Source organism: Pseudorca crassidens, chromosome 13 (genome assembly GCF_039906515.1).
Source record: "Pseudorca crassidens isolate mPseCra1 chromosome 13, mPseCra1.hap1, whole genome shotgun sequence".
Lineage (NCBI taxonomy): Eukaryota > Metazoa > Chordata > Mammalia > Artiodactyla > Delphinidae > Pseudorca > Pseudorca crassidens.
Genome location: NC_090308.1, coordinates 67019333 through 67041786, shown reverse-complemented (window position 1 = coordinate 67041786; position 22454 = coordinate 67019333). Strand labels below are relative to the sequence as shown.

At 37.0% G+C, this 22454-nt stretch overlaps 1 protein-coding gene across 5 annotated transcripts in view; it reads right to left on the bottom strand.

Annotated features, from left to right (window-relative positions):
- RNGTT (RNA guanylyltransferase and 5'-phosphatase) overlaps positions 1-22454 on the bottom strand; it is a 219463-nt gene that overhangs the window by 138767 nt on the left and 58242 nt on the right. For all 5 annotated transcript variants that reach the window (XM_067702600.1, XM_067702601.1, XM_067702602.1 and 2 more), the window contains exons 9-10: positions 19142-19277; positions 8890-8961 (exon numbers count right to left, since the gene is read on the bottom strand). In XM_067702600.1, the coding sequence (XP_067558701.1) occupies positions 8890-8961; positions 19142-19277 (208 nt within the window). The remainder of the gene's footprint in view (positions 1-8889; positions 8962-19141; positions 19278-22454) is intronic.

Below are 22454 nucleotides of genomic sequence, written 5' to 3'. Positions count from 1 at the left end.
ATTAAGAATAAACAGGAGTTCTCCGATTTTCTTTCCAAATCCCAATGAACTGTTATAGAAGTAGCCTCCTTTGAAGGTCAGGGCACTAAATTATAAACTCCCTGGAAGGCAAGAAATTATGTCCTATTCTTCTGGGCATACTCAATACCTAGACTAATACTTGACATATAAAAAATTATCAATGAAATTCTTGCTGTACAAAATAATAAACTAAGGAACTGAAAAGTTTCAAACAATTATTTCAAAAAAATTTTTTCTAAGGGTGACCTTGATTTCATAATTCAAAATAAACAAAATGGTTAAACATCAATGAAACCTCCACAGTATATTAAAGAATTAAATATATGACACTTTCAATCATAAATATATTCTATTATCAGAAATGTGAAAAACTGTGACTTAAAAACCCAATGAATTAGTCACTCCCTCTTGCGAGAGCACCAGAATCGCAAGTAACTGCTGAAGAATAATCAACAGGAAGACACTGGAACTCACCAAAAAAGATACCCCACATCCAAAGACAAAGGAGAAGACACAATGAGATGGTAGGAGGGGCACAATCATAATAAAATCAAATCCCATATCTGCTGGGTGGGTGACTCACAAACTGGAGAACACTTATACCACAGAAGTCCACCCACTGGAGTGAAGGTTCTGAGCCCCACGTCTGGCTTCCCAACCTGGGGATCTGGCAACAGGAGGAGGAATTCCTAGAGAATCAGACTTTGAAGCCTACTGGGAATAGATTGTAGGATTTCGACAGGACTGGGAGAAACAGAGACTCCACTCTTGGAGGGCACACACAAAGTAGTGTACGCATCAGGACCCAGGGGAAGGAGCAGTGACCCCATAGGAGACTGAACCAGACCTACCTGCTAGTGTTGGAGGGTCTCCTGCAGAGGTGGGGGGTGGCTGTGGCTCACCGTGGGGACAAGGACACTGGCAGCAGAAGTTCTGGGAAGTACTCCTTGGCATGAGCCCTCCCAGAGTCCACCATTAGCCCCAACAAAGAGCTGGGTAGGCTCCAGTGTTGGGTCACCTCAGGCAAAACAAGCAACACGAGGGAAACCAGCCCCATCCATCAGCAGACAAGTGGATTAAAGTTTTACTGAGCTCTGCCCACCAGAGCATCACCCAGCTCTACCCACCACCAGTCCCTCCCAACAGGAAACGTGCTCAAGCCTCTTAGATACCCTCATCCACTAGAGGGCAGACTGCAGAAGCAAAAAGAACTACAATCCTGCAGCGTGGAACAAAAAGCACATTCATAGAAAGATAGACAAGATAAAAAGGCAGAGATCTATGTACCAGAAAAAGGAACAAGATAAAACCCCAGAAAAACAACCAAACGAAGTGGAGATAGGCAATCTTCCAGAAAAAGAATTCAGAATAATTATAAGGAAGATGATCCAGGGCCTCGGAAAAAGCATGGAGGCAAAGATCAAGAAGATGCAAGAAATGTTTAACAAAGACCTAGAAGAATTAGAGAACAAACACCTAGAAGAATTAAAGAACAAACAAACAGAGATGAACAAAACAATAACTGAAATGAAAAATATACTAGAAGGAATCAATAGCAGAATAACTGAGGCAGAAGAACAGATAAGTGACCTGGAAGACAGAATGGTGGAATTCACTGCCACAGAACAGAATAAAGAAAAAAGAATGAAAAGAAATGATGACAGCCTAAGAGACCTCTGGGACAACATTACACAACAACATTCGCATTACAGGGGTCTCAGAAGGAGAAGAGAGAGAGAAAGGACCCGAGAAAATATATGAAGACATTATAGTCGAAAACTTAAATAACATGGGAAAGGAAATAGCCGCCGAAGTCCAGGAAGCCCAGAGAGTCCCAGGCAGGAGAAACCCAAGGAGAAACACACTGAGGCACATAGTAGTCAAATTGGCAAAAAATAAAGACAAAGAAAAATTACTGAAAGCAGCATGGGAAAAACAACAAATAACATACAAGGGAACTCCCACAGCTGATTTCTCAGCAGAAACTCTACAAGGAAGAAGGGAGTGGCATGATATATTTAAAGTGATGAAAGGGAAGAACCTACAACCAAGATTACTCTACTCAGCAAGGATCTCATTCAGATTCGCTGGAGAAATCAAAAGCTTTACAGACAAGCAAAAGCTAAGAGAATTCAGCACCACCAAACCAGCTCTACAACAAATGCTAAAGGAACTTCTCCAACTGGAAAACACAAGAGAAGAAAAGGACCTACAAAAACAAACCCAAAACAATTAAGAAAATGGTCAAAGGAACATATGTATCGATAATTACCTTAAACGTGAATGGATTAAATGCTCCAACCAAAAGACACAAGCTCGCTGAATGGAAACAAAAACAAGACCATATATGTGCTGTCTACAAGAGACCCACTTCAGACCTAGTGACACATACAGACTGAAAGTGAGGGGATGGAAAATGATATTTCATGCAAATGGAAATCAAAAGAGAGCTGGAGTAGCAATACTCATATCAGATAAAATAGACTTTAGGGCTTCCCTGGTGGCGCAGTGGTTGAGAGTCCGCCTGCCGATGCAGGGGACGTGGGTTCATGCCCCGGTCCGGGAGGATCCCACATGCCGCAGAGCGGCTGGGCCCGTGAGCCATGGCCGCTGAGCCTGCGCGTGCGGAGCCTGTGCTCCGCGGCGGGAGAGGCCACAACAGTGAGAGGCCCACGTACCGAAAAAAAAAAAAAATAGACTTTCAAATAAAGAATGTTACAAGAGACAAGGAAGGACACTACATAATAATCAAAGGATCAAACCAAGAAGAAGATATAACAATTGTAAATATATATGCCCCAACACAGGAGCACCTCAATACATAAGGCAACTGCTAACAGCTATAAAAGAGGAAATTCACAGTAACACAATAATAGTGGGGGACTTTTAACACCCCACTTACACCAATGGACAGATCATCCAAACAGAAAATTAATAAGTAAACACAAGCTTTAAATGACACAAAAGACCAGATACATTTAATTGATATTTATAGGACCTTCCATCCAAAAACAGCAGATTACACTTTCTTCTCAAGTGCACATGGAATATTCTCCAGGATAGATCACATCTTGGGTCACAAATCAAGCCTCAGTAAATTTAAGAAAACTGAAATCACATCAAGCATCTTTTCTGACCACAACGCAATAAGATTAGAAATGAATTACAGGGAAAAAACATTAAAAAACACAAACACATGGAGGCTAAAGAATACATTACTAAATAACCAAGAGATGACTGAAGAAATTAAAGAGGAAACCAAAAAACACCTAGAGACAAATGACAACGAAAACATGACGATCCAAAACCTATAGGATGCAGCAAAAGCAGTTCTAAGAGGGAAGTTTATAGCTATACAAGCCAACCTCAAGAAACAAGAAAAATCTCAAATAAACAATCTAACCTTACACCTAAAGGAACTAGAGAAAGAAGAACATACAAAACCCAAAGTTAGTAGAAGGAAAGAAATCATAAAGGTCAGAAGAAATAAATGAAATAGATACAAAGAAAAAAACAGCAAAGATCAATAAAACTAAAAGCTGGTTCTTTGAGAAGATAAACAAAACTGATAAACCATTCCCCAGCCTCATCAAGAAAAAGAGGGAGAGACTCAAATCAATAAAATTAGAAATGAAAAAGGAGAAGTTGCTACAGACACCACAGAAATATAAAGCATCCTTAGAGACTATTATAAGCAACTCTATGCCAATAAAATGCACAACCTGGAAGAAATGTACAAATTCTTAGACAGCTATAACTTTCCAAGACTGAAGCAGGAAGAAACAGAAAATATAAACAGACCAATCACAAGTAATGAAATTGAACCTGTGATTAAAAACCTTCCAAGGAACAAAAGTCCAGGACCAGATGGCTTCACAGGTGAATTCTATCAAACATTTAGAGAAGAGCTAACACCTATCTTTCTCAAACTCTACCAAAATATATCAGAGGGAGGAACACTCCCAAACTCATTCTATGAGGCCACCATCACCCTGATAGCAAAACCAGACAAAGATACTACAAAAAAAGAAAATTACAGACCAGTATCACTGATGAATATAGATGCAAAATCCTCAACAAAATACTAGCAAACAGAATCCAGCAGCACATTAAAAGGATCACACACCACGATCAAGTGGGGTTTATACCAGGAATGCAAGGATTCATCAACATACACAAATCAATCAATGTGATAAACCATATTAACAAATTGAAGGAGAAAAACCATATGATCATCTCAACAGATACAGAAAAAGCTTTTGACAAAATTCAACACCCACTTATGATAAAAACTCTCCAGAAAGCGGGCATAGAGGGCACCTACCTCAACATAATAAAGGCCATATATGACAAACCCACAGCAAACATCATTCTCAATGGTGAAAAACTGAAAGCATTTCCTCTAAGATCAGGAACAAGACAACGATGTCCACTCTTGCCACTATTATTCAACATAGTTTTGAAAGTCTTAGCCACGGCAATCAGAGAAGAAAAAGAAATAAAAGGAATCCAAATCGGAAAAGAAGAAGTAAAACTGTCACTATTTGCAGATGACATGATACTATACATAGATAATCCTAAAGGTGCCACCAGAAAACTACTAGAGCTAATCAATGAATTTGGTAAAAAAGTAGCAGGATACAAAATTAATGCACAGAAATCTCTTGCATTCCTATATACTAATAATGAAAAATTTGAAAGAGACATTAAGGAAACACTCCCATTTACCATTGCAACAAAAAGAATAAAATACCTAGGAATAAACCTACCTAGGGAGACAAAAGACCTGTATGCAGAAAACTATAAGACACTGATGAAAGAAATTAAAGATGATACAAACAGATGGAGAGATATACCATGTTTTTGGATTGGAAGAATCAATATTGTGAAAATGACTATACTACCCAAAGCAATCTACAGATTCAATGCAATCCCTATTAAATTAACAATGGCATTTTCTACAGAACTAGAACAAACAATTTCACACTTTGTATGAAGACACAAAGACCCCGAATAGCCAAAGCAGTCTTGAGGGGAAAAAACGGAGCTGGAGGAATCAGACTCCCTGAATTCAGACTATACTACAAAGCTACACTAATCAAGACAGTATGGTACTGGCACAAAAACAGAAATATAGATCAGTGGAACAGGATAGAAAGCCCAGAGGTAAACCCACACACCTATGGTCAACTAATCTATGACAAAGGAGGCAAGGATATACAATGGAGAAAAGACAGTCTCTTCAATTAATGGTACTGGGAAAACTGGACAGCTACAGGTAAAAGAATGAAATAAGGAAACTCCCTAACACCACACACAAAAATAAACTCAAAATGGGTTAGAGAGACCTAAATGTAAGACTGGACACTATAAAACTCTTAGAGGAAAACACAGGCAGAACACTCTTTGACATAAATCACAGCAAGATCTTTTTTGATCCTCCTTCTAGAGTAATGGTAATAAAAACAAAAATAAACAAATGAGACCTAATGAAACTTAAAAGCTTTTGCAAAGCAAAGGAAACTACAAACAAGATGAGAAGACAACCCTCAGAATGGGAGAAAATATTTGCAAATGAATCAATGGACAAAGAATTAATCTCTAAAATATATAAACAACTTATGAATCTCAATATCAAAAAAACAGACAACCCAATCCAAAGTTGGGCAAAAGACCTAAACAGACATTTCTCCAAAGAAGACATACAGATGGCCAAGAAGCACATGAAAAGCTGCTCAACATCACTAATTATTATAGAAATGCAAATCAAAACTACAGTGAGGTACCTCACACCAGTTAGAATGGGCATCATCAGAAAATCTACAAACAACAAATGCTGGAGTGGTTGTGGAGAAAAGGGAACCCTCTTGCACTGTTGGTGGGAATGTAAATTGATACAGCCACTATGGAGAACAGTATGGAGGTTCCTTAAAAAATTAAAAATAGAATTGCCATATGATCCAGCAATCCCACTACTGGGCATATATCCAGAGAAAACCATAATTGAAAAAGATACATGCACCCCAATGTTCATTGCAGCACTATTTATAATAGTCAGGTCATGGAAGCAACCTAAATGCCCATCAACAGACGAATAGATAAAGAAGATGTGGTACATATATACAATGGAATATTACTCAGCCATAAAAAGGAACGAAACTGGGTCATTTGTAGAGACGTGGATGGATCTAGAGACTGTCATACAGAGTGAAGCAAGTCAGGAAGAGAAAAACAAATATCGTATATTAACGCATATATGTGGAACCTAGAAAAATGGTACAGAGGAACTGGTGTGCAGGGTAGAAATGGAGACACAGATGTAGAGAACAAACGTATGGACACGAAGTGGGGAAAGTGGTGGTCGTGGGGTGTGTGTGTGATGAATTGGGAGATTGGGATTGACATGTATCCACTAATATGTATAAAATGGATGACTAATAAGAACCTGCTGTATAAAAAAATAAAGTAAATTCAAAAATGCAAAAAAAATTAAAATTTTAAAAATCTATGAAATAAAGCAAAAGGTACTCAATAAATCCTTACTGAATGAATGATTACAGACCAAGAGATGAAAAGCATGAATTAATCATTTTTACAGGAAAATATGGTTGAATCTCCTAAACAAGACACAAAAGCACAAACTTTGAGATATAGTGAGCTGGATTTCATTAAAATGAAAAACTTCTGTGAATCAATAGATATTAATATGGAAAACATATTGTTTGCCACATATATAACTAAGAAAGGATTAGAATCCAGAAAAGATAGCTATTAGAAGATTATTCAAACTTGCAGTTAAATCACAGAAGAAAAATTCAAACAAGTAAAAATAAACATGAAATATGCTTAACTTCATTAGTAATCAGGAAAGCAAATTAAAACAATCCAATTGACAAAGATCTTAAAATCTGATAATACCAACTGTGGTAAAGTGGTACAACTACTTCTGAAGGGAATTTAGCAACACAACAAAAAAGCTGAAGTCGCCAGTTTAATCAGAATCTCCATGATGTAGGGATGAGGGACTGGCTTTTTAAAACGCTTCCTAGATGATTGTATCCCAAGAATGAGAACTATCCTAGAGAAACCTGGACATACACACACAATAAAAAGTATATAAAACTGTTCCATGCAATAGTAGTATAACAGCAAAATATGGAAACCCAAATGTCCATCAAATGGAAAAAAGATAAATTCTGTATATTTATACAATGTAATAAAATACTAATTAAAGTGAGTGAACTAAACCTGTATGTATTAACACAAATAAATATCAACAAATAAGGTGGACCAAATGTTGGGTACCATAGTACACTAGTACAATGACATTTATATAACAGTAGAAACACTGCAAAAGAATACACCACATATATCTTATAGATCTACACATAGGTAGTAAAGGTATTAAAAACATTCATGGGAATAATAAACATCAAATTCAGGGTAGAATCTGCTTCTGGATAAGATGGTCAAGAATGGAATGAGAGAGGTGTGCACAAGAAACTCCTACTGAATCTGTAATGATTTATTCCTTACTGAAAAGAAAGTGGAGTAAAAATGACAATGTTAAACTTCAACAAATCTGGAGGTCAGTACATAAGTATGCCTTACATTATTCTCTATATATTTGTGCATGCTGAAATTTTTCCTATTTTTTTAAAGAATTAGAAGGCTGTTGTCTCAGGCAAAGCTCCCAGACTAAGAAGTGAACCTGCACTGAACAATATTAAAGTGGAGTTCATTATCAAGAGGCAAAGGAGACAGTGCACCCCCATTCACAAAGAAAAAGGCCAACCCCATCCTTTACATCTCGTTATGGCCCAATGAACATTATTCCAATATCTGTAATGAGAATAAATCAATTCTGGAACACCTTACTTTTGAGGAATATAGTGGTCACAGACAGAACAAAAATAAAACTTGATTTCTGACTGAGTTTCTTAAATTTGAAACTCTGAAATATAGAAATTCAACAAAAAAATGAGATACATACATTGAACATTTCCAGGAAAAAATAATCTGGATAAATGCAATCCTGAATCTTACTACTACAATTTAAAATGTATACCCCTAAAAAAGAACTTTTTAAAAGCCTTGTTATAAATCTTCAAAACCTTATAACTTAACACTTTTAATTCCAGAAGTCTTAATTGCTTTCAGTCTGGTTTGAATACTAAGTGATTATGCAATTTGAATAACACGTCTAGAGGAATGATTACACCTTTTCATGGATATACACTACTGAAAGAAATTCTTGCATTTACAGAAGTCATCTTGTACTGCCTAAATAATTTAGTCATTCATACTATAATTAAACATTAACAGGAAAACAGATTCTTGATGAGTCTAACATTGCAGGAAATGGGTAGAGAATATAATTCCTATTTTTTTAATCTATTTACAACAGGCAATTTTATATTTTGTTTTCAAGTTTCCTGCATGTACTCATGAATAACGTATTTGTGCCTCCATGTTACACAGTGAACACTCATAGTCAGTTTCTCTGTTTGTTTTTTTTTTAAGTGACAGACTAATAAAATTTGGAGACTTTTTAATCGAGTACAGGATAACTAAAATTGAGAATTTTCCATTTTACAAAATGCTGTCTTATTTTATCACAATTAAACTTTTTTCCTTACTCACTTGAAGTTCCTAAAGAATCCAAAGACAAAGAAATGTGTTAAATATTAGGCAATTAAGAGAAAGAAAAGGAGACGTAAAAGTATTAATAAGGTATCAAATGGGTAATTTGAATGAGTCATCATTCTGCTTTCCTACTATCTCTAAGACAGTAGAACTTTTTATTTGTTAAAAACTAATTATTATCTCAGTGACATTTTTATTTTATAAATTATAAAAGGTACTTACATTGAATTTAATTATGTCGTATATCAAGTATCTAGGAACAGCCTGTCCATTTACTCTGTCAATAATCATTTCCTTTAAAGAGAAAAGAAGGTAAGTTTATTCATACTTTAAGAGCAATTTCTTTAGTTTGATTAAAATATAACATTCACACAGAAAGTACATAAATCATAAATATACAACTTGATGAAATTTCAAAGTGAACACACTTCTACACGGATCAAATCAATAGACTGCCAGCACCACAAAAAAACCCACCATGAATTTATTCTGTATTGCAATAAAATCATATGACAATATCGCCTCATTTTTTATATTTGAATTTCTATTCTACATCTTATGTTTGAATTACTAAGCAACTATTAGGATAAAGAAACTACAAATTTTAAATTCTAAATATCAGCAACATTTAAAAAATAAATTTTGCTAAATCATTATTGCTTTAAATTCTGTTGTATGCCAATTGCTTTAATCATAAAATCTATAGGTATAAATGGTGCCCTTATTATAGATAAAATCTCCATGTGCCCACACAGTCTTTCTTGGTTCCGTATCCCTCTACTAATGATCAAAGGGAACAGGGCAAGAGAATATGATATCACATATCACAGCCATTAAGTGAAACGAACTTAAAATCTGCACTCTGACAGAAAAAAGATAAAGGACACTAAAGGATGATTACAGGCATATAATGTAGGATTTTTAAAATTTTTTTTCTGCCATGTCATGCAGCTTGCAGGATCTTAATAATTACCCAAAATATTAATTCTTAATAATAGGTTTTAACCTAAAATTATTATTCTTTCCTCATATTTTTCCTTGGAAACTGAACAGTCTTTTTATTATCTAATTTCATGACAATAACCACACACAACCATCTAAAATTACAAAGAACACACTGATGGAAGACAAATATATTTTCTAGTTTTAAGCAACTATTACCAATTGATTTCTTTCTCAAATATGTATTAGTTAAGCTACAGACATTTATTTATGGTTATCATCTTGAACCCAACAATTGACATAAATCATTTTCATTACTTTAAATTTGTTTACTGAAATATTTTTAAGTACTTGTATCTGAGAATTTTATAAGCCAACAAGGTAGCACCAATAACAGGTTTCAATTAATCTTTTCAAAAATGTGTGGATGGAAATTAAGTGGAATTCCAGGTTCAGAGAGCAGAAATCACAGAATTTCCCTCCCAAATTACCTGATGAAATGAGTAAATACATATCTTCTTCAAACAGTAAAACAAAAAAGAAAGTTTATTATCAGCAAACTAAACAAGTAAAAAGGAATAAACAAACCAGTAAGTTTAAAAACTGATAACCATGGAAACCACCAAAATTCTGGTAAAACAAAAAGGGTTCACCTCCAAGCCCACTAAACCCCCAAAAGCCCTACTTGTAAAATGACAAATCATTGATAACTGTCACTATTACATTAAAATATAGAGAAGGAAACTCGGTGGTTATTCTTGTCTTCTTTTTTCCCTCTTCCGATTAAAAAGTAATTAAAATAGCAGAACACTCCTCCTGTCTGAAATAAAGGCTACGGGACTGCGTGCTGAATTGGAGAAACAATCTGAGCATTACTGGAATAAAATAATGGCTCCCAACTTGCTGAAGAAAACATTTACCCACAGTTTTTAAAAGAGAAGAGAACCCAGGGATTCTAACAAAGACCTAGGCTGTGTGGTGGACAAAATATATGAAGAAATGATATTCAAGGCACTAGACATCCAGCAACAAAGTACAGTAACTCCTAGGAAACAGTAAATAACTATATGAGCCCTACAACTGTCCCAGCTTATTGGTCGAGGAGAGTTTCCAGGCTTCAATGCAGGCAGGGGGAGCCCAGGAGAGCCCAGCAGTCTCCCTGAATTGAGAAAATAGACCAGCCTGTCTAGGGAGACCAATGAGGCTAGAGTTTTCACAGCAGAGGATAGGGTGGGAGAGGGATGTCTTCAGATAGACCCCCATGAATATTCAGCAAAGCAAGCATGTGAGGAAACTACTCAAGGTCAGGCAAAGAAGTACCCAAAAATCTTAAAGAGAACCATACATGTCACTCAACAAGGTTGGGAATAACGCCTGTTCCCACCAGCCAGATTAGAAAGTCTCATAACTCACAGGGCATTGAGTACTCAGAAGGATCTTATCTCAGTAGCAGAGGATAATTATCCCTAAAGACTCCTCACCTAACAAATCTTAAAAACAAGACTCAAAAGGCACAAACTAGTCCCAAGTAAATTAACTGCATCTCAGAACAAAGCTCAAGAATAGTTATAGGAATACAAAAATATTGAGCCCCCAACAAGCTAAAATTCAAAACGTCTGGCAGCCAATCAAAAATTACCAGGTATGCAAAGAGACAAAAATATACAACTCATAAAGAGGAGAAAAAAATCCATCAAAATAGGCCTAAAACTGTGAGCGATGTTAGAGCTAGCAGGCAAGAATATTCTAACAGTATTCCATATATTCAAAAAGGTAAGTAGAGACACAGAAGACTTAAAAAAGACTCAAATTCAATTTCCAGAGGTGAAAACTACAATGTCTGAGGTGAAAAATACTGTGGTTGGGATGAACAGTGGTTTAGATGCTGGAGAAGGAGAGATTCATGAACGTGAAGACAAATCAATACAAACTATCCAAAACGAAACAGAAAAGTTTGTTGTTGTTTTAATGAAAGAACATTAGTAATTAAATTTTCAACAGGTGGAAGGGTAGAAATGCACAAAACATTCTACTTTTGATGAAAATTGTAAACCCACAGAAAAAAGATGCTGAATCCTTTATTATGGGCCCTACGAAAAAAAACCCAAAATCTGCATGTTTGACTTTCCTATCCTCTGTACTTCTCCATATTCCATTGCCTTTATCTGAAGTTCCCAGGCATCCACTCTTCTGCCTACCCATTTAATATTTCCTGAGCCCAAACTATACTCTATGCTCTAAGTGCTGGAGACATTAAGCACCCAGTCCCTAGCTTCAAGGGGCTCAGAGTAATAGAAAGAGAGGAAAATGTAAAAGTAGCTAGGTCGAAGGAAGAGCTACAGTTTTAATGACAGATGGCCATACAGAGAGAATGACCATGTAGCTGTCTGTCTAAACCAGGATACTTTTGAGAGTGAGAGATGGCTATTAATAACTATACTAAGACAACAAGTATACACCTTTACTATTCCAGTCAATAAGGGCACATTGTATAAACATAAGGAGAAGGAGTGGTTATTTCTACCTGAAGAGTAAGACAAAGGTTTGATAATAAGGTGAGAAACCCATTAGCTGAATCCTGAAAGATGTGGTGGATATCTTCTAGCAGGACGGTGGACACGCCAAATGGTATTTAAAAGGCATGGAGAAGGTGGTAAACTCTCCAAAGCTCAGTAATAGGTGGGACTTATGCTTTCAAGGGCTCACAGTCAAAGATGATGTTAAATGCTTAGGCGCGGCCCAGATATAAGGAATATTACATTACGTACTTTGGCTTTCATGCTTTAAGCAATGGAGAACCACTGAAGGGGTGTTTTGGGTTTTTTTAATATAAATTTGTTTTATTTATTTATTTTTGGCTGCGTTGGGTCTTCGTTGCTGCACGCGGGCTTTCTCTAGCTGCGGTGAGCGGGGGCTACTCTTTGTTGTGGTGTGCAGGCTTCTCATTGTGGTGGCTTCTCTTGTTGCAGAGCACGGGCTCTAGGCACATGGGCTTCAGTAGTTGTGGCTCACAGTCTCAGTAGTTGTGGCTCTCATGCTCTAGAGCGCAGGCTCAGTAGTTGTGGTGCACGGGCTTAGTTGTTCCGCAGCATGTGGGATCTTCCCAGACCAGGGCTTGAACCCATGTCCCCTGCACTGGCAGGCGGATTCTTAACCACTGCACCACCAGGGAAGCCCCCACTGAAGGGTTTTAATGAAAGGAAGTAATTAACTGTGGAAAACCTGTGGGCCTTCAAAGTTCATCTCAAAGGTAACCCATTCCTTGAAATCCTTTCAGATAAGGCCCACTTGGTTCTATTTATCATAGTTAAGTGATGAAATGTTCCTGAATTAGATAGCAGTGGTTGCATAATCTTGTGAATACTAAAAACCACTGACTTATATACCTTAGAATGGTAAATTATATTTCAACTTTTTCAATAAAGTTAAATTTTAAAAAGAAAAAGAAATCCTAAAATCAGTTCTTCAGAGTGAAGGAAAACGATGGAACCCCAGATACACAGCATATATTAAACGTCAGCTATGTACGTGTTGATTACACACGTTCTATAAATACAGGCACAACAAAAATGACTAAAAGGAAATACATCAAAATGTTAAAATTTAATCTCTTCTTGATAGTTGAGTTCTATTTTATAACATACAGACTTCCTAAAATTTTAACAATGAGCATGCATATTCCTTTATAAAAAATTAACAGATGAAAAGACATGCCATTTTCCCAAGATTTTTGTTATTAACTTTAATGATTAACTGTTATATCCTCCTCTTATCCTCAGTATAAAATTGACTGAACTTCACTGATTTGTTTCAAGTGAATTACTGCCGTATTTCTAAACTCCTATTTTCCACATTCTGTGGGTCAAAGAACATAATCTAGAGAGCAAAACAAAAGCTTAAACGCTCACATATGACAGCCAGACAATTAGGCAGTTTGAGTTATTCTTGGATTTGGAATTTGACAAAAACAATTTGCAAATGAAAATGTAGAAGAAACAGGAAACTACAGAGGACTGTTTTAATTAACTAAGTGGAAAAACAGATATGGCAACTATAATTCTGGTCCAAGTAAACTGACATCATGAATCATATTGCTATTTTAAAACCTCACAAGAGTCTATTATGTTGCTCTCAGTTATCCAAGTTTGGGGTGAAAATAAATAGTACTGCTAAGTTAAATCTGCAGGTGGTTAAGCATCTAATTTTTAAGCATTATTTCCTACCTGGAATGCCCTTGGCCCATGTCCAACAAAAATCTCTTTCTATAGAAATCTTCCCATATCTAACACCAACTCCTCTATAAACCATCTTTAGTTTCTAACTAGATGTAATTCATTTCTCCTCTAAACAACCAAAGGACTTGTTTTAAATGCCAATCTTCGTTTTATTCGTTACCTATCATTCTCCGTCCCAACCCAATGAAGTAAGATATCTCCAGGGTGAGGCCTTCTCCTCAACCTTCTAAACAATGCCTGCACTCCTGGTGTGGTACATGATAGGAATGAAAAACTACACTAAACTTTTGCAAATGCTATAACTTGAGTCTTTTTCTTCCTTTTATTTTATGAATTATGATGCTAAAAAACTGTATCTTAAATAAAATGAAAGTAACAAAAATCAAAATAAATGTTCTTGCTGTTCCCATGAACCAATTACCAGAGCTGCTGTATTGGCAATGCAGATTATGGACAGCACAACTCCCGGGGTAGCTGTCACATCAACTACAATAAGAACGGAACACCTTGGAGATGTGCAGTAGCAATACTTCCAACCTTATGCAGTGGCTCTGTCAACCACAAGGGGGTGTGTGTGTGCACGTGCAGCATGCGTGCGCGCACACGCACAAATGTGTTAAAAAGTTTACGTATATATGTCAAAATATTTTACCACGCACACCATCACAGGAATGAAAATTTATAATACTAGTAGCCTCACAGAGTACACAGTATAGACAATTCTGTGACTCTATAGTTACTCTTCGCTCAGTCTCCGTTTGCCACTCGGTCTCAATCAACTATACTACCTTCTTTCCTTCTTTCTAATCTTTATATCCAGCTCAGTCAACCTCTCCCTGGACTTCTGTCATCACTCTTTATGACCCATCTAAAATTTTCCTTGATCTCATGTCCACTGCTCTTCTCCACACAACCTCAAACTCTCACTCTCTCTAGGTCACATCCTGAACCTTCTCATCACCCAAAACTATACCTCAGAAGTGGCTGATTCAAACATCTCATTCTCCAATCACAGTCTTCCATCTTCTGGCTTGCACACTCCAATATTTACCTGGTAAATTTTTTAAAAAGCACATGGGATTGGGGCAACAAGCATTCAGGTCACTTGGAAAATGGTACTCCCTCTGTTAAACAAATAAATACATATTTTATGCATGTGGCTTTCATTAGGGTAATTCTATCATTGAGAGTTTAAATGAACATTCACAAGCTACTCACTATTTTCCCAATATCACTGATATAAATCTGAAACAGAGATGCAAATTTCATCTTAAGACAGGAAGCATTCTCATACAAATTCCAGAGACTATTAGCCAGATATAATTCCATCTGCCTTGTGAAAAAGGTTCAATACTGAAAAAGTGAATAAATATTAAAGAACATGAGCAGTATCCCTGTAGAAAAGAAACTTACAGTTGTGGGAAGCCATAAGAAAGATGCAGAGTCCCTTTTCCCTCCAAAGAAAAATACTGAAGGTGTGGCAAAGAGATAAACCACACAACCAAACATAGCAAACAGAAAGGTAAATGGTCTGGAGATAAGCCTACCAGAGATCATTCTGCAGAGAAAAATACAAGCTTCTTGTTGTACAGATTTGCACATAAAGTATAACACACTAATTCAGCCTAACTTCTCAAATAGCCTTGTTCACCCGAAAGCTAAATAAAGAGAGCAAAATCTAAGTGACAAACTTAAGAATAGCCAAGAGACTGGATATCCTTGCACTATCAGACATTAAATTGTATGCTAAAGTTACAGCCTGTAAGTCAACCTAAAACTACCACGGGAAGACCAAAATATTAATGGAATGGGAAAGCGAATCAAGAAACAAACAACGATATAAGGGAATCCCATATACAATAAAAATGATATACCTAATTAAAAAGGAAAAATACATTAGCAGACTGGTGCTGAGGTAACAATTTAGACATTTGGAAATAAATAAAACTGTATCCCTATCTTACTCATTTTACCAAAATGTATCGTGGATAGATCAAATATTTAAATATGTAAATGAAACCATAAAAGTATTAGAAGGAAAAACAGGGGACTATTATAATAATTCTGAAGTAAAAATATCTTTCGTAAAATGACACAAAAGCCAAATATTAAAAACCAAGGTGTTTAACTACTATATATAAAATAGATAACTAATAAGGACATACTGTATTGCACAGGGAACTCTACTCAGTACTCTGTAATAACCTATATGGAAAAGAATCTAAAGAAGAGTGAATTATGTATATGTATAACTGATTCACTTTGCTGTACATCTAAAACTAACACAACATTGTAAATCAACTATACTCCAATAAATATTTTTTTTAAAAAAACCAAGGTGTTTATAATTTACCTACATAAATTTAAACCTGTGCCACCGAAAACACCAGAAAAAATATTATTTTTTCAAAATATGGGTCATAAAGTAATACCCCAATAGACAAAAACTTCTCATAAATCAGTAAGAAAAACATGAACACCCAACAGAAAAATGTATGAAAGATCTGAATGGGCAACTCACAGAAGAAATATAGTAACTCTGTATTGTACTAAATACAGTAAAACAGAAGTGAAAAAATATTAAACCTCCTTAACAATTCACATAAATTAAGAGGTAAATATTTATTTCACTATGTGCCAGACACTATTATCAGCACTTTATATAAACTATCCAACTTAATCTTCACAACAGCACCAAGACCTAAGTACTGTTATTAGCCTAACTTCACTACAGATGACGAAACTGAGTAAACGATATTAGGGCCCTCATACAGTAACTCATGGAGCCAATAAGACACCATCAGTTAGAGTCAGGGTTCTTAACCACTATGCTATACTGTCTCCTAAAATGAAAAAGTCATTTAAAATTAGAAGATTTAAAATTTTCAAAACCCAGTGTTTAACAAGACAGTGCATAGATCCTTTAGAATGGCTGAACTATACGTGTGGTCAAACTTTCTGGAAAGAAGGGTGGAAATTATACATGTCAATGTTTAAAACGGGTAATGCCCCCAAATCCAACATAGTGAACACAGTACAGTGTATCAGGTTACTGTCCCTGCCTTGGGAGGACTACGTCTCTTGTACTCCAAGTGGTACTGCCACCTATGAGCCCCTGGTCTCCACTGTCTCTCTTCCTTGGATATATATATAACTTAGGCAAGGCCCTCTGGAATCTTCCCTGGGATTGATATATGGATATTGGGAGAGAAAAGTTCCCTTTCTGCTTGGGTTGCAAGGCAACTTGCCTCCCACATGGAAAGAGCCTTCATGCAGAGTGAGAACAGACAGACAAGTAAGCAAAGAAAGAGAGAGAAAGACAGCATGGCCCATATCACTTGAGTCCCCAGATCCAGCCTGAAGCAAGCCAAGCTGAAACCTAATTATTTGTGCCAATTTAGTTCTTTTTTCCTCAGTTACTTTAAGTAGAATCTCACTTCTAAGAATCTTAATTATAAAACTGCACAATTGGGCTTCCCTGGTGGCGCAGTGGTTGGGAGTTGGCCTGCCGATGCAGGGGACACGGGTTCGTGCCCCGGTCCGGGAGGATCCCACATGCCGCAGAGCGGCTGCGCCCGTGGGCCATGGCCGCTTAGCCTGTGCGTCAGGAACCTGTTGCTCCGCAACGGGAGAGGCCACAGCAGTGAGAGGCCCGCATACCGCAAAAAAAAAAAAAAAAAAAAAAAAAAAAACTGCACAACTGTGAAAGAAAAAGGTATAAGGATATGCATACAAGTATGTCTTATAATACAAAAAATCCAAATGTCCACCAAAAGAGGGCTGGCTAAATTAATTACAGAATTGTTTGTCAAACTTGCCTAATTAAAATCACTTGGGCACTTATTAAAAATAGAGATAACTTGACCCCTGGGAGAGTCTAATTCACTAGGTCTAGGATAGGCTACTGGGATAGGCCATATTTTTAACAAGCATCCCCTATAATTTTCATAAGCAAGATAGTCTGGAAACCCTAAATTACAGTGTTTACATATACAGTGGTCTATCATTCAGACTTTTATGTGAAAAAGGTCCAAAACACATTGCTAAGTGAAAACAACACAAATTACAAAACAGATGTAACATTTAAATCTTTTCATGCAAAATTATGTAACTATCCACGTGGGTACATATTTGACCAAAGTACTCATTTTCAGCCAGGGCAGAGGTACCTGTACTCAGAATCTTACTGGGACTGGAAGGGGTCCCAAGTCCCCAAAAGATTCTGATAGACATTCTTTTTAAGAATCTATGCTCTGAGTTAGTATTACTAATATGAATGTGAATCCTTCAGGAGCAGATGTAAGATTGAATGTTCTGGCACAGAGAAAAGTCTGGAATAATGTTCATCAAAATGATAACAGAAGTTACTCCAATGGTTAAGAGTTCAGGTGATTTTTACCAGCTTTTTTGTAATGTTCTGTATTATTTTAATTTTTATTTACAATGAACGAATACATTTAGAATTGGGGAGAAGAAAGCTGTCTGCACAGGAGAAAGTTAAAATATTTTTAATCAAGTAATTTTATGATTATTAAGTATAGATTTTCTGAATGGGAAAATTCTTATCAGCTTTCAAAATTCAAATGTAAAAGTACAAGTGGCTGCTTTCTTTTTTTTTTTTTTTTTAATAATTTGGCAAGTTCTTTATTTATTTATTCTTCGGTACGTGGGCCTCTCACTGTTGTGGCCTCTCCCGTTGCAGAGCACAGGCTCCGGACACGCAGGCTCAGCGGCCATGGCTCACGGACCCAGCCGCTCCGCGGCATATGGGATCTTCCCGCGCCGGGGCACGAACCCATGTCCCCTGCATCGGCAGGCAGACTCTCAACCACTGCACCACCAGGGAAGCCCCAAGTGGCTGCTTTCAAAGACACGATCCTCTTTCAACAAGAACTATTAGTTCATATAGCTAAAGAGCCAAGGAAAAATGTGATATGTCATATCACTCAATTAAAATTCAACTGACAAGTAAAACAATAAAATGAGTTTTTCAGTAAGAATTTTTTTCAATCACAAAGAACAAAAGATTAAGATTTAATTTTGTTCACTTATTCTGTATCTAAGACAATGATCAAGTGACAGTAAGTGCAGGTAAGAGATAAATGGAATTTAACATCTTAACAAAAACTAGATTCAATTTTTTAACTGTCAATTATACACCAATAAAAAAACTTTTAAAAAAAACTGGATCTGATTCTAAATTTCCTGTTTAGTTATTAAAAATACATATTTACTTGCACAAGAAAGAAAAACAGCAATGTTTGATATTTTTTAAAAAAAGATAAAATATGACTTACCCCATCTAGGAGAGTATTTGATAAATGCATGCGGAGATCTTTACGAAATGGAAATTCCAGATTTGAAACATGAAACACTGAATTATCTCTATCAATCATAAAAACTTCATTTGTGCCATCAATCAACATCATATACCTTAAATGAAACATTAAAAAGAATATTAACAGTAAAATTCAAGAATAGAGTCGTAAGAAATATCAGTTGAATTGTTTTTCCTTAGACTTACAATAGCTGCCTGGAATAATGTTCACCAGAGTCCCCCCTCCACCATCATTCAAATTAAAGTACCACAAATAACAAAATCTTTTTTAAAGACGTTTTTGTTTCCTATAAAAAACATACGGTATAGAGAAATCAAAGCTTTTTACGGAAACAATGTGATGTTCAAGAGCAACCTTATAACCCATCTTAGGAGAGAACGGTTCTCTAATTTTTATTAGATCTTAAACACCAAAGTTTACGAAACACACAAACACACATATATGTAATTACGGAATTTTATTGGCTCAGCAACTATACAAATTAGGAATTACTCTCTCCACTTTGCAGTAAAAAAAGAAAGTGATTTGCAAATGGCAAGACGTCAAAGTATCCAATGCTCCTTCTGCCACACAACAGTGAGCAAAACAGCTAACCTCTCTCTTTGAATTAATGTGATGATACAACCAGATACCACCATTTCAGGTACAACTCTCATTCATTACTATAAAATTAAAATATTTTTTAACACAAGCTCATGAGAATTTTTATTAGCCAATCAATATATGAGGGAATTTATATACTTTAAAATGTGTCATCCTCCAAATGGCCGAGTTACTATCACTGATTCCCAGTTAGTTGATCATCAAGAACAGAGCTCTACTGCACACCATATATAAAAATAAAGTCCAGATGAATTCAAGTCAAGGAAATTACAGACCAACAGGCTATACTACCAAACAGATAACAGCAAGATTTGGGATGAAAATGGAGACCATACCCAGGTACCAAACTCTTCAAAGAATGAGAGAAATCTGACAGCAATAAGTTAGAAAGTTAAAAGTCATGAGCCTCAAAGGAACAGAAGAATCACTGTGTTGTCTTGTTTGTTGTTAAATGAAACACTGGAAGACTAATAGTCTGGATGTACCACTGAGAATAGAGGAGAATGCGGACCAACTGCCTAATTTCCTACCCATGAGGTAGGTCAGAAAAAAAAAAGCAGCAACTCAAAGACAGAGCTAAATCAACTTAAGGCTGAGGGACAGAAGAAACGTTCAACAAAGAGACGGAAGCAAATGTAGTACATGGTGGCTAATATAGAGGACAATTTGTTTCCCATAAACAACTGTTATAAAAAACAGAGAGACATGTTCAGGACAGACGAGGAAAAATGGGAGGGCTGATTAAGGTAACAGAAGTGTGTGACAACAGGCTGAAGAGCAGCAAGGCAGACCAAAGGGGCTGACATTTGGGGACTGGATTGGAAGCATGCTGTTACTAGTGTTTTCAAAATAATTAGTCGTAGCAGGCCCCCGGAGAGGAGGTGAAGGACTCGGGCCCTTGCTATGTATTGAAAGAGCTGTATCCTTAGGAGATGGGGATTGTGAAGACTCAGGTTGCGCTTGGAAAAAGAAAATCAGCCTCAGTCTGGACTGACTGTGCATCTGAGAAAGTCAGACCAACTGCTGGGCCAGCAGGTTGGCAGACAACAGGAATACTTAGTTCCCGAAGCTCCTGCACGTGCTTTCCAAAAGTGACAAATCCTAGTAGATAGGGAGAGTCTAGTCTTCTTGAAGAAGTCAACCTTGCCCTGCGTGGTATTTCAAAGAGAATTTAAATCAACATAAGAATAGGGCAAATAAGGACTTCCTTGGCGGTCCAGTGGTTGAGACTCTGCACTTCTACTGCAGGGGACATGGGTTTGATCCCTGGTTGGGGAACTAAGATCCCGCATGCCGTGCTGACTGGCCAAAAAAAAAAAAAAAGAATAGGGCAAATAAAAAGCCTGTGATACCTTCTGCAAAAATGGTACTGAAGACACAATCCATCATGTTGTTTAAGGACCTAGGTCAGCATTTTGCAAAGCTTATTATTTACTTTTAGGATTTCATGGCAAAATAAATTAGGGAAACACTATATCTTTCTCTGGGAAAGTCAAGATACATATCAGGAACATTTAAGGTTGTAAGAAAACATGGAAGGAGTAACTCAGTTTTCCTGGGTCTCTACCATGTATATAGGAGATATACATGTTATTAAACTTTTTCTCCAGTTTAAAAACAAAGAAAACATACAATAGTCTGTTTATCTTATTTAGCCCATTATTTCCTAAACTTAATCCTGATATCTGTTAATATCCGACAGAATTAGTATTCTTTTCTTTTTTTTTTTAATTTAATTTTATTCATTTTTTATTTTTGGCTGCATTGGGTCTTTGTTGCTGCGCGCGGGCTTTCTCTAGTTGCAGCGAGCGGGGGCTACTCTTCGTTGCAGTGCACGGGCTTCTCATCGCGGTGGCTTCTCTTGCTGCGGAGCACAGGCTCTAGGCACGTGGGCTGCCGTATTTGTGGCACACAGGCTCAGTAGTCATGGCTCGCGGGCTCTGGAGTGCAGGCTCAGTAGTTGTGGCACACGGGCTTAGTTGCTCTGTGGCATGTGGGATCTTCCTAGACCAGGGCTCGAACCCATGTCCTCCACATTGGCAGGCGGATTCTTAACCACTGCACTACCAGGGAAGTCCAGAATTAGTATTCTATATTCACAGTGTGAGAAAAGCTGGCTTATGCTAACAAATTTCAGAATTCAGAAAAAAGAAACAGGACTTCCCTGGTGGCACAGTGGTTAAGAATCCGCTTGCCAATGCAGGGGACACGGGTTCGATCCCTGGTCTGGGAAGATCCCATACGCCGCAGAGCAACTAAGCCTGTGCGCCACAACTACTGAGCCTGAGTTCTGGAGCCTGTGAGCCACAACTACTGAGCCTGCGCACCACAACTACTGAAGCCCACACACCTAGAGCCCATGCTCCACAACAAGAGAAGCCACCACAATGAGAAGCCCACGCACCACAATGAAGAGTAGCCCCCACTCACCACAACTAGAGAAAGCCCGCATGCAGCAATGAAGACCCGACACAGCCAAAAATAAAGAAACGGTTTCCCTCTTCTGATCATAAGATGACAACAGAAATTATATTTCCCTTTTCACTGGCTGCCCAGAAGCTCCGAATTAAATATAATGTTCAAATAGAATAATTATTAAATCCCAGGGTGCTGGTACATTCTGCTTTTTCTGTCATAATTATTCTCTATTCATTTTTTAACACACTTA